The sequence below is a fragment of the Penaeus japonicus genome, unplaced genomic scaffold (assembly GCF_977035675.1).
Source record: "Penaeus japonicus unplaced genomic scaffold, GWHDUDI00000001_assembly GWHDUDI00000019, whole genome shotgun sequence".
In the NCBI taxonomy this organism is placed as follows: Eukaryota; Metazoa; Arthropoda; class Malacostraca; order Decapoda; family Penaeidae; genus Penaeus; species Penaeus japonicus.
In genome coordinates, this window is record NW_028234421.1 from 13,792,803 (window position 1) to 13,805,302 (window position 12,500).

General features: G+C 42.9%; 1 protein-coding gene across 1 annotated transcript in view; it reads right to left on the reverse strand.

Annotated features, from left to right (window-relative positions):
- Positions 1 to 12,500, reverse strand: part of LOC122251196 (uncharacterized) — a 55,054-nt gene that overhangs the window by 29,288 nt on the left and 13,266 nt on the right. The window contains exon 2 of the mRNA XM_043012913.2: positions 10,894 to 10,935. Within this exon, the coding sequence (XP_042868847.1) occupies positions 10,894 to 10,930 (37 nt within the window). The 5' untranslated portion in view covers positions 10,931 to 10,935. The remainder of the gene's footprint in view (positions 1 to 10,893; positions 10,936 to 12,500) is intronic.

Consider the following 12,500-nt stretch of genomic DNA (forward strand, 5'->3'; position numbering starts at 1 on the left):
ACATAGAAACAGCCGCTCTCAATATCAGATGCTAGTAACAACTATCCTGCAAAGAGCAACAAAAGCCTCACGGAAGGAACAGCAGACATTCCGCCCCCAGAAAGTGAAAGGGGTTAGCGGTGCAGTCCCACATGTCATTAAGGCCAACAGTAGATATAACGGTAATGTAAATGTCGCCCTTCCTGACAGGTAGGCGGGGAAGGGTACGTTATCCTATCCCAGGAAGGTGGAGATTGGCAAGGGGAGGGAGGGAGGGGAGGGAGGGGGTAAGGGGTGGGGGGTGGGGGATTGTGTGGTGGTGATCTATGCTAGGATAAAGATGGAAGGGAGAGAGAGGCGAATAAAGAAGGAAAGAGGAGAGAGGGAGAAGGAAGGGAGGAAATGCAAAGAGAGAAGGATTAGGAAAATGAGAAGAGGGTGGCAAGGATTAGCGGGAGGGAGGAAAGGCGATTGGAAAGGTGGAAGGTGTAGATTAGGGAAAAGAAAAAGGGGAGTGTAAAGACGAAGGGAAAGAAGTAAAAAAAAATCGAAAATAAAAGTCGAAAAACAAACAAAGAATCAACAATAGTAATACGAACAGAAGGAGAAAAGGGAGAGGACGAAGATGAAGAAGCTAATCACACGTAGATGACACATGGAAGAAAAGAAGAAAGAAAGAAAGAAAGAAAGAAGTAGACAGAAAAATGAAACAATTGCAAAGCGGGAGGAAGGAAAAGAAGAAGGAAGTGCCACGCGAGATTAGCGCCACTTCCTCTTCCCGCCACTTCTCATTCCCAGATAATCACATCTTCCGCTGCTTGATTGGCCGACGTCTTTCGCGGGGAAGGAAGGAGGCGGTCATGCTCCGAGGTCGGAAGCGATCGGGCGGTTACGCTACGAAACGGAGCGACAGAGACAAAGGTGTTCTCCTGGACGGACGGTTCGTGTGTGGGTAGAGTTCTCTGTGATGTGATTGAGGTATGATTGAGAATGAATAATTCAAGAGTGTAGGATATGTAATTAACTTTTTGGTATTACATTACCATCGGTATTACGTGTGCAGACGTAATTCTTATGATACTATGTCGAAAAGTTCATAACATATCTTACATTGTGTAATTATTCATTTTCATTCATCCCCTTTTAATATGCAGATATGAAGCAGGAGGTGGATATATCCTAAGAATCGAACCGGGAAATGATTATATCCATCCGTGACAAAGGACAAAAGTGTACTTCGTACTCTCCATGAAGAGGCTGAAAAAAAGGGGCGGTTGTACTCTCAGACGAATTCCGGAATCTAGCCACATGACCTCGATTATCTTTTTCTCCTTTTTTTCTCTCTTCCTTAACGCATGTGTGAACGTCTTTGTACGCATTTTTACGACCACATATACGTGTGCGTGTGGCCTTGATTTTTTTTTTCTCTCTCTCTCGCTACTCCTCACAAAGACGTACAACTTTTTCATCCGCCCCGAAGACTCACTGCCAGCGAAGAATAAGTGTTTGGTCGTCGTCTCATCATTTTCGCCGCCGTTAACGCATAGCCGTTTATGGTTCGGCGAGCGGGTTGTTTTGCATGTTATGAGGAGGCGACTGAAGAAGATGCTTTTTCCCCAAGACGACACGTAATGGAGACGACCTTGCACGTCGTGTCAGGCGCTTGGAACCGTAACTTGAACAAAAGAGGATATAGACAAGGGGAAGAAGAAAAGAGAAGACGACGAAGAAGAAGCGTGCGAAAGGATGAAAGGAGGAATGAATAATCATAAATATAAGAAAGAAAGAGGGAAAAAATATTTACATATCAAGGCAAAATATTTAAGTGTAAACATTTTTAAGGCTTAAAACCTGCTTTAATGCCACCCTCGTTCGTATTTGCAAAACAACACTATTAAAAATATACACCGGACCTGAATGTATTCTCCCTGGCAACTACCTCCTTTGTAAAATTTGTTGTCTACCTATGTAATTATACGAATAGATTTATAGTTAATCTGATAGAAAAAACAAAACATTCACAAATCCAGTGACACTCGTCTGCATAAAGTACTTATCATAAAAAAAAATAAGTAAATAAGTAAATAAATAGTGAAAATAAAACACAAATCCGCCGCGTTCGAGTCTGCGTCAAAACATATGGATCACAACAACAAGAAACCGCATGCGAGATGTCTCACGTGAAGAGCTGTTACAGAGAGAGAGAGAGAGAGAGAGAGAGAGAGAGAGAGAGAGAGAGAGAGAGAGAGAGAGAGAGAACATTGTAAAAATCCCAAAGGAACTCCAAGGACAAAGGGATGCACAAGGAACCCCGGGATAAGATGGACCAGTGGGAGGGGGCGGGGGGGGGAGAGGTGCGACGAAGGAAAATGGAAATTCCAAAGATAATGAAATCTGGAGGTTTTTTTTTTCTTTTCTTTCTTTCTTTTTGTTTTGTGTGTGTGTGTGGGGGGGGGGTCTTAAAAGAGACTTGCTTAGAAGTAACGCAACTGTAATAGTGTCAAGTCAGCCTCTGTGTTGGTAGTATTGATAATTATGAAATTAATATGGGTTGTGAAAAGGAAAAAAATAAATGTGAATATGCTATTGATATGCCAACACAATGATGACAATGATGATCAAAATACTATCGTCATCATTATTGTACGAATCGCAAAACAGGTAATAAAAATATTTACAACAAGAAGTAAACTCGTAAGGATAAACTTATTACCATATTTATTAACTCAACACAAACAATAAATTCATATTGGAACCCGTTCATTCTTCTTAGATGTTCTACTACGCACTTCACTTTGAGATCACCACGCCCCTGCCCTCCCTTTGTCACGCCCCTTCCTTTGTCCTTCCTTCCTTTCTCTTTTCGTTGCCACGTTCATTTCATAGTCATTCCTTCGCCTTTCCTTTCGGATGCCACGCCCTTGTCCGTCCGTCGCTTTTCCTATGGTCTGACACGCCCCTTCCTCCCCTTCCCAGGCATATTCTTTCGTCTGCTACGCCCCTTACCCTTCCCTTTCCCACGACCTTTTCCTTACCCTTCTCATACGTTTAAGTTCGCTTCTTCTTGCCACGCCCCCTCAACCCCTTCCTCTCCCTAACCACACCCCCTTTACTTTCGCTTGCCACGCCTCTTTCCCCTTCCTTTCCCACGCCTCTCTCCCTCCCTACGCCTCTCCTTACGCTTGCCACGCCCCCTTCCTTTCCCTGGTCATGCCTCCTTTCTTAGACTTTATCTTTATCCTTCTTTTCTTTCCTCCAGATCTAAGCTTCCTTTATGTTTCTTTCTGTATCCTATAAAAAAAAAGATGTCTGCAGCTCTAGAATTGTGTGGAAAATGGTGGAAGGAAGTATAGCAAAGAAGAGAAAAGGATATATATATATATATATATATATATATATATATATATATATATATAAAGAGAGAGAGAGAGAGAAATAGATAGATAGATAGATATAGAAAGAGAAGGAGAGGAAGGATATAAACAAAGGAACTGAAAGAGAAAAAAGGAAATGTAAAGATGGATGAAGGAAGATTTTTTTTATGACGTCTGAAACCAGAACAGAAAAAAATAATGAAAAACAAGATCAAAGAAAAACAAACAACAGTGAAAAAGAAAACAAACTAATTAACAACAACGAAAAAGAAAACAAACTAAAGAATAACAACGAAAAGGAAAACAGACAAAAAACAACAACGAAAAAAAAAAGAAAAAAAAGAAAAGAAAAAGCAAAGAGGGTGTGTGTGTATAAGGCCTACATCAGACTGGCCAACACAAGTGAACGGAGAATATTAACAGGGCGACGTCCTTGAGCCTTCTCCATTAACGGGAAAACAGGCTAACGTTGAGTCCCCCCCCCCAACCCCACACACACCTCCCCCCTGACAGACTATTCGTAACACACCCTTTTCTGTACTTCCCCTATGGCCATGTAAAGCACTGTGTCTTGTTGAGAGAGAAAGATACACACACATACACACACACACACAATATATATATATATATATATATATATATATATATATATATATATATATATATATATATATATATAGAGAGAGAGAGAGAGAGAGAGAGAGAGAGAGAGAGAGAGAGAGAGAGAGAGAGAGCACTAACACATAAGTAAAAGAAAGATCACACATCTGCAATACTACATACCTAAATGTTCACATCGCTTCTCACTCTTGCGCAGGGTATTCTGAACGCACTGTGCAGGGGAGGTAGCAACAAAGGGGGTGGGGAGGGGCCGTGGTTACTCAACCGGTAACTCATTACCATATAGACAAAGGCGTAGACGATATTCTCATTGGCCTTGACACTTCCGACCATATTCCCAAACCGCACTCAATTAAGACCGCAGGCAAGTCGACAAAGGGACGGCTGCTTCTTGTCCTCGGCGTCTCAGAAGTTGTGAATTCATGTCCATCTCTCCTCGTACGCAAAACTCCTCATAGGGAGGGTGGCATTATCTGCTAATCTCCTTATACTTCTTAAAAATCATTACTCTTCATTTTACGAGAATTTATGCAGGTTTCGGGAAAGATAATCATTACCGAGCGACGATGAGTAAAGGTGCCATTATTTGCAAAATTCTGTTTACACTCGGTGAAGCCTGTTCGGAACCTGTTCCCTCTGTCCTTCCAAAGTTTTGATATATTACCATTATTATCTACCGCTCCCAGGGAAGAATAGTTACAGCCGCAATAACAACCTTATCAACGTCGTCATAAACACTATCATTATCACTCAAAACTGAAAGGACACGTTAATAGCCAATCTTTTTTTTTTTTTTTTCCTTTACGGGACAGGGATTCGAATACGTGTTTTGAAGCCTCAGCCTCGCAACACAAAGGCAGCGCGTTTTCAACCTCAGTGCACTGACGCCGGGTTTTTAGTTTCATTTAAAAGCGAAGACAATAAACCGAACAAAGTTTTGCTAGAACTATGGCATAATTGTAAGGCTACCAGTATTATGATCGAAACACTGGGCGCTTTTCTTGCTTACCATTATGTAGTTCCTTATGAAGCAATAATCAAAGATCAGTTGTCATACAAGGCGAAGATAGCATCAATTATTGCGTCAATAAAGATGAAAGGAACAACCAACATAAAAAGAGAAAGGCATTTTACAGATAAATATACAAGTGAAGAGACTTACGTTTAAAAATCACCCTCTAAAAAAAAAGGAAGGTCAACTTGCGCTTGGGATTTCGTCTCGACCCCGAGATAGACACATCTGAAATATGATTACGTCATCAAAGACGTTGATTTATTCCTTTTTTTGCCTCTCCCTTGCTGAAGAGATTGGTGAATAATGATAATAAAATTGAAGGCATGAGAATAATCGTGTTATTTTTTTCATCGGAGTTTTTCGACGTCACCTCGGGCGAACGTGAAGAGCATTTCTCCGAAACATCTACTTTACATTTTTTCCCGCATTCAAATTTTAAAGGTTAAATGAGAATGCAATGGTCATGGATACCTTCTTCGTGGCGCCCCTGCATTTCCTTGACTTGTGGATCCTAACGGAGAGAACCGTGTGTGCGTGTGAGCCGGTACGTGTTTGTGCGTTCGTGCAGTTAATGAATGGAGTGTTGGCAAAATACGATTTTTTCATCACCCTACATGGTAAAAGGTATATCATGAGAATTGGAATAAACAAAATTGACTACATTAGCATGATGATCAGCTGCAAATCACCCAGTAGTTAAAACACAAGCTTTTTACTTGGACCTTATGACCAAAGTACAACCTGTATCTCAAGCCCCCACCCCCACCCCACCCAACCAGCGCCCCTCAACGTGCTCGGTCAGTCTCGTGTCTCGGGTGAATGTTGGTCTCCTTGAGTTCGCTTAGATGAATCGATGCGTGTTCTCTCTCTCTACACACACACACACACACACACACACACACACACACACACACACACACACACACACACACACACACACACACACACACACACACACACACACACACACACAAACACATACACACAAACTCACTCACATACTATCACACACACAAACTGGCATAAACTTTCCCTCTCTCTCCTCTCTCTCTCTCTCTCTCTCTCTCTCTCTCTCTCTCTCTCTCTCTATCTATCTATCTATCTATCTGTCACTATCTCTATCTCTATCTACCTATCTATCTATATCAAACACACACACACACAAGAGTCACCTTGAGAAAAGTGTACCATTCACCTGCCCCCTCTACCCCCTCTGCCCCTTCCCCGCTCGTCCTAAGGTGCACTACAGGCCGGTTCAGTCACCCAGGTTACTAGCCTAGTTGGAAACCGCCCTTATACGGCACGACACATATCTATGCTCATTCTAGGCCATTTTAGATGTCGAAATTCTAGGCGACAAGAAATAGTAGATTATACTGTGGAGGTCAGTGGTGCTGTAGAACATGGGAAATCAAGGTTAACTGCATCTACATGGTTCCTTTAAAGAGGGTTTAAGTGATAGTTATGATTACCCTGCACCGATAGAAGTAATATACGGTTTATTTCGGGTATTTGAATGCAATAAATCAGAAGCAATTCATAGTGATACTATGTAATCCTACGAAGTCTAACTTCACAAAGATATGCACATCATTGACAATCAGATGAAGTACATATCGTTTTCAAACAATGTATTCGATCACATTCGTTGTACAAAAATAGCAAAACTAGCTTAAAATTCTTATCCTCGTTAACAACAACAACAACGAAAAAGATCCATCATCTATATCTATCAGCTATCAACTCCTAACAAGTTGACGTCATAAAAGCTACGACGGCCAATGAGCAATGACAACCCCCCCCCCCCCCCCATCGCGACCGTAATCCATCATACACAGACCCACACACACAACCGGCCAGCGCTCAGCCCCCGACCGGTCACTGCCTATAACCACTCGCACTTTCCCTGCTCAAGATAAGTCAAGGACAAGTAAAGGGGAGTTGCCAGCCCGTCACCCTCATATCTTCCCTCATTCCTCCTCCCTTCCTCTCACTCTTCCTATACTCAATCCTATTGCCTCATCCTCCTTTATTTTTTTTGTTGTTGTTGTTCTTCGAACTCTTCGTTTTCTTTTCCATCCCCTCCACTTCCTTCTCCTCCTCCTCCTTAGCCTCCTCATCTTCTTTAGCCTCCTCTTCCTCTTCCTTCTCCTCTTCCTCCCCCTCACCCTTTCTCCTCTCCTCTTTATCCTCCTCTTCCTCTTCTCCTTCCTCCTCCTCCCCCCTTTCTTCCCCTACCTTTCAACCCCCACCCCCGTTCCCTCGTAAACAAACACAGGCACATCCACTCAATCACACCCACAATCGGCCTTTCACCTGCGCGTCTCGCCATACTTACGTTCCCTCGGGTTACTTAATCGTCTGAGGGTCAGGGAGGCGGAGGTATGGTGGAGGCATAGGACTGAAGCGAAAGGAAGTGGGACAGACTGACAGACGCCTGAGGATGGATGTACTGTATATCTCTAGACCAATATCTTTATTCACCCCCCCCCCACACACACACACATTTGTATATATGTATATATGTGTGTGTGTGTGTGTGTGTATGTGTGTGTGTGTGTGTGTGTGTGTGTGTGTGTGTGTGTGTGTGTGTGTGTGTGTGTGTGTGTGTGCATGAGAGAGACTATGTCAGCCCCTCGCATGCCACAAAACCTGAACATCCCTGACCTAAAGGAAAGGAAACTGGTTCACACGAATGAAAAGAAGCAGAAGAAGAAAAAGAAGAAGAAAAAAAAGTACATCTATTGAATCGAAAATAATGATAACCGCGAACATACATGTAAAAGTCGGACTCTGCAGGACGACAACTCTTATTCAATACATTGCAGTCACACCTTGCTCGGCAGGACGAGTTGCAAAGTTAATCGGACAAGAAGGAGCGGCATTAGAGAGAGAGAGAGAGAGAGAGAGAGAGAGAGAGAGAGAGAGAGAGAGAGAGAGAGAGAGAGAGAGAGAGAGAGAGAGAGAGAGAGGGAAGGAGAGAGAGAGAGAGAGAGAGAGAGAGAGAGAATGATAGAATGAGAGAAAGAGAGAGAGAGAGAGAGAGAGAGAGAGAGAGAGAGAGAGAGAGAGAGAGAGAGAGAGAGAGAGAGAGAGAGAGAGAGAGAGAGAGAGAGAGAGAGAGAGAGAGAAAGAAAGAGACAGAGAGAGAGAGAGAAGAGGAAGGGATTAGAATGGAATAATAAAAAGAAAGAGAGATAGGTAGAAAGTAAAGGGGCTGACATGAAATAACATAAAAAAGGAAAAGAAAAATACGAGAAAATATACGAAAAAAGGAAAGAAAAAAGGGAAAAACGGGGAGTTTTCCGAAAGGCAAAAGAGATCTGGTTGTCTCCCGGCTAAGTGTTACAGTCTAGGCACCTTGACCTTTCGAATGGCACTGGCTCTGGCACTCACAGCTGGTCAGACCCCTCGACCATACGCAAGGCAGGGGAGGGAGGGAGGGGTAGGGGAGTGGGGGAGGTGGAGAGAGGGGTTAAGGAGTGTTTTCGGATGGTCTCTCTCTCTCGCTCTCTCTCCCTCTTTTTTTCTCTCTTGGTCATTGCTTTCTTTCTTAATTAATGTTCCCGGGTATGAAGCAACATCTAACATTTGCTCTATTGCACACGTCTCATTTTGCAACCGAAGTGAGCAAGACTGAAGCCAAGATAACGAAAATGACTTAACATTTACACATTCATAAACAGGAGAAACACGTCTTAACGCACGAAAATTCCTTAATTAACGTAAGGAAATCGCTCCATTTCACATCTCAACCAGAAGTGTATTTGATGACGAACGCACGAATTCTCGACGTCACCGAGAGTATTTCGTGACAGTGAACGCACGACCCGCCCATCTCTCCCACCACCCCCACCCCCAACTCCCATCCGTCCACGCCCGCGCTCATCACTTCTTGTTTTCGCGAGGAGGAGACGGGAAGAGGGGGGGGGGGAGAGGAAGGGGATAGGAGAAGGGAGAGGGGGGAGAGGGAGGGGGGAGATTGTATTAGGGCGAGTGAAGGGGAGATAATTATCACCTGGAGATGCGTGAGTCTTGTCCACACCCGAGTGAGTTGTAGATATCCACGCCCAACTGGTTTCTGGCCCTCTGGTATTTTTCCCATTTTCTTTCTCTTTCTCTCTCTCTTACTCTCATTCATTCTCTCTCTCTCTCTCTCTCTCTCTCTCTCTCTCTCTCTCTCTCTCTCTCTCTCTCTCTCTCTCTCTCTCTCTCTCTCTCTCTTACCCTCTCTCTCTTCCACGTGTTCTCTCTCTCTATTGATCTATCTATCTGTATGTATGAATATTTACGCAGCTGTTTACCTATTCATCTAATTATCTATCTGTCCGTCTATCTATCTACATCAGTCTATCCGTCCAATCCAATATTCATACATTCACTACCTTTTTATCTATCGTTGTATGTGTGTGTGTGTGTGTGTGTGTGTGTGTGTGTGTGTGTGTGTGTTTCTGTGTGTATGTTTCTCTCTCTCTCTCTCTGTGTGTGTGTGTGTGTGTGTGTGTGTGTGTGTGTGTGTGTGTGTGTGTGTGTGTGTGTGTGTGTGTGTGTGTGTGTGTGTGTGTGTGTGTGTGCACCCATTCTCTTTCTCCTTCTCATTCTTCTTCTGTCTTGACGAGAAAGAGGGAAGGAAAAATATCTCTAAAAACATTTCTCCAGCGCCATCTTTCTCCCAACAGCCCCATGTTTACACGTGCAGTTTAATCAGCAAAACAAATATAAAGACATGCTGCAGGGGACGAGGGTGAAGAGGGGGGAGGGGAGAGAGGGGTATGGGGGGAGGGGAGAGAAGGGTATGGGGGTGAGGGGAAGGGATACGGGTGAAGGAAAAGAGAAAGGGGAGGGGAAGGGGGCGAAGTGGAAGGGAGAGGGGGAAGGGAGAGGGGAGAGAAAGGGAGGGAGGAAAGGAGAGGAGGGAGGGAGGGATAGATAGGAGGAAAGGGAGGTGGGAGCTAGGGGAAAGAGCGAAGGGGGAGGGAAAGAGAGGAGAAAAAGAGAGGAAGAGAGAGAGGGGAAAGGAAGAAAGGGAGGGGAAGAAGCAAGGGAGAAATAAAGAGAGAAAGCGAGAGGGAGGAAGGAAGGAAAGACCAAAGGAAAAAGGAGAGATGGAACAGGAAGCCAAAAAGAATTAATAGAAAAAAAACGGGTGAAGGGAAAGGGGAAAGAGGAAAGGGGAAGTGAGAGGGGAGAAGGAAAGAGCAGACAAAAAAAAAAAAAAAAGAGAGAGAGGGGAGAGAAGAGGCAAGAGAGGACGCGGAAAAAGGGGAGAAACTATGGATACCGAGCAGGGAGTAATAACATGGAGAAAATCTCATTTACATTAGGGACAGGTACATGCGTCCCCCCCCCTTCAGGCCCCCACCCCACCCACCCCTCCTTCCACTAAAACGAGAGACGGATTTCAGACCCAACTTTTATAAGAATGATGATGATAATAATAACGATATCAATAATGATAGTAATAGTGATGTTAATAATCATAATGATAGTAATAACGATAATGATTATGATGATGATGATGATGATGATGATGATAATTATAATAATAATAATGTAATGATAATAGTAATAATAATGATAATAATAATAATAATAATAATAATGATAATAATAATAATTATAATAATGGTAAGGATAATGATATTCTTGACAATGATAATATCAATAAAGATAACGATAACGACAATAATTATAGCAATGATGGCAATGTTTACAACAATGATAATGATGATAAGAATGACGATAACGATAATAAGATAATAACAATTACAGCAATAACAATAACAATAACAGTTCTCATCTTTGTTGCAATTCCATAGCGATATCAATTCGCATCATTCAATCAATAGCTGAAACAAATAGATACAAAAAGATCGAAACCAAAGTTCCTTAAGGTCTACTTACCCATTAGACTGCCAAGCCATAACCGCTTTAACGACATAGCGCCTGAAAGGAGAAGAGAATAGACATAAATATATTGAACAACACTTATTTACAGTCATTTACACTCATTACCTTATTTACATTTAAAAAAAAATCTTTAGACAATGGCTTGGTTTAATAATCATCTTTGATATGGTCATATATTCGGGAGAAAAGTGTTAGTATATCACTGTTTCTTGTAAATCCTTTTGATGATTCTCTCGCAAAGCTTTTGGTGTGGCAGAGTGCTAATGTTAACCTGCATTTTGAATTCGTTTTTCACTTGTTTTGCGGATGTTGGTTTGTGGCGGGATAAATCTCTTTCAATAGGAAGCTGTTATGATATTTGTTTTTCTTTTTTAACGCTGTCTGTTCGTCACTGTGTCTCTGTCTCTGTCTGTCTGTTTCTTTATGCACACACACACACACACACACACACACACACACACACACACACACACACACACACACACACACACACACACACACACACACACACTTGTGTATGTGTGTGTGTGTCCTCTCTCCATATTTTTCTATCTCTATGCATATGAAGCTGTATAATTGAACACGTGCATGCATGGTCGCAGGTGCCAATCTGTGTGTCCATTTATCTTTCATCAACCATCAAATCAAATTTGAATCTGACGCGAAATGACCCAGCATTACAAATAATCCCCCCACACACCTAGCTCGCCAACCTCCGTTGCCGCAGGCCAGGTCACAGAGCTGCGTCCACTGACACGCTGCTGGTCAAGGGACGCAACTGATACGGCGAAACGAGGTCAGAGTTCACGATGGAGGTAACTGGTTGCTCTATTCTTTTATGTATCTTATTTCAGTCGGCGTTGTCTTTATTTCATGAATAGTAATCTTTATATATTCAGTGAAGAAAGAGAGAGAATTAGAGCATCGTAATAAAAACCTCTTCACAGCTTCACACTTACTCACCCCCAACCCCCTAACCCCCCCCCCCCTCCCCCCGGGTTACCGTAAACATAAACAAAGAAGCAGATGCCCCGGAGCGCACTTTCACAAAACAATTACCCTTGTAACCTTGAAACTCTAAGGACAAGTCCCTGACCACACCCATTTCCTCGGCCTGTCGTTAAGGTGAGGTGTGTAATTACGTGGGGGGCGGGGGGGGGGGGGGGGGAGGGGGGATTTAAAACAGCCTCTCACGAAAGAGAGTTGTCTGGGAAGCCATTTACATAGAGGCTGAAACCCCTGCTGATATCCAGGACCTTTGGAACAAGGAGACTGGTTTTATTGCCACGCAGAGTAGGCCTAACGTTAATAGTAGTGAAAGTTCGTCGTGAGGTCAACAGACAGACAGACAGCCATCTTCACCGGATCTGCTCTTAGTTACCATGCGGACTACAATTACCCTAGCTTAGACTTCGTGCGGAAGGTCATAAGCGGGTTTTGGAGAATTCAAAACATAAGCATCAGACTTATACCAAAAGCCGTTTGTTATTGGATGAAATACCCATCTTTAAAGAATAAAAAAAACGTGAAGAAACATAAAGCTAAACTATGTATCAATGTATATATATATGTATGATGTATAAGATAAGTATTGATTCCTG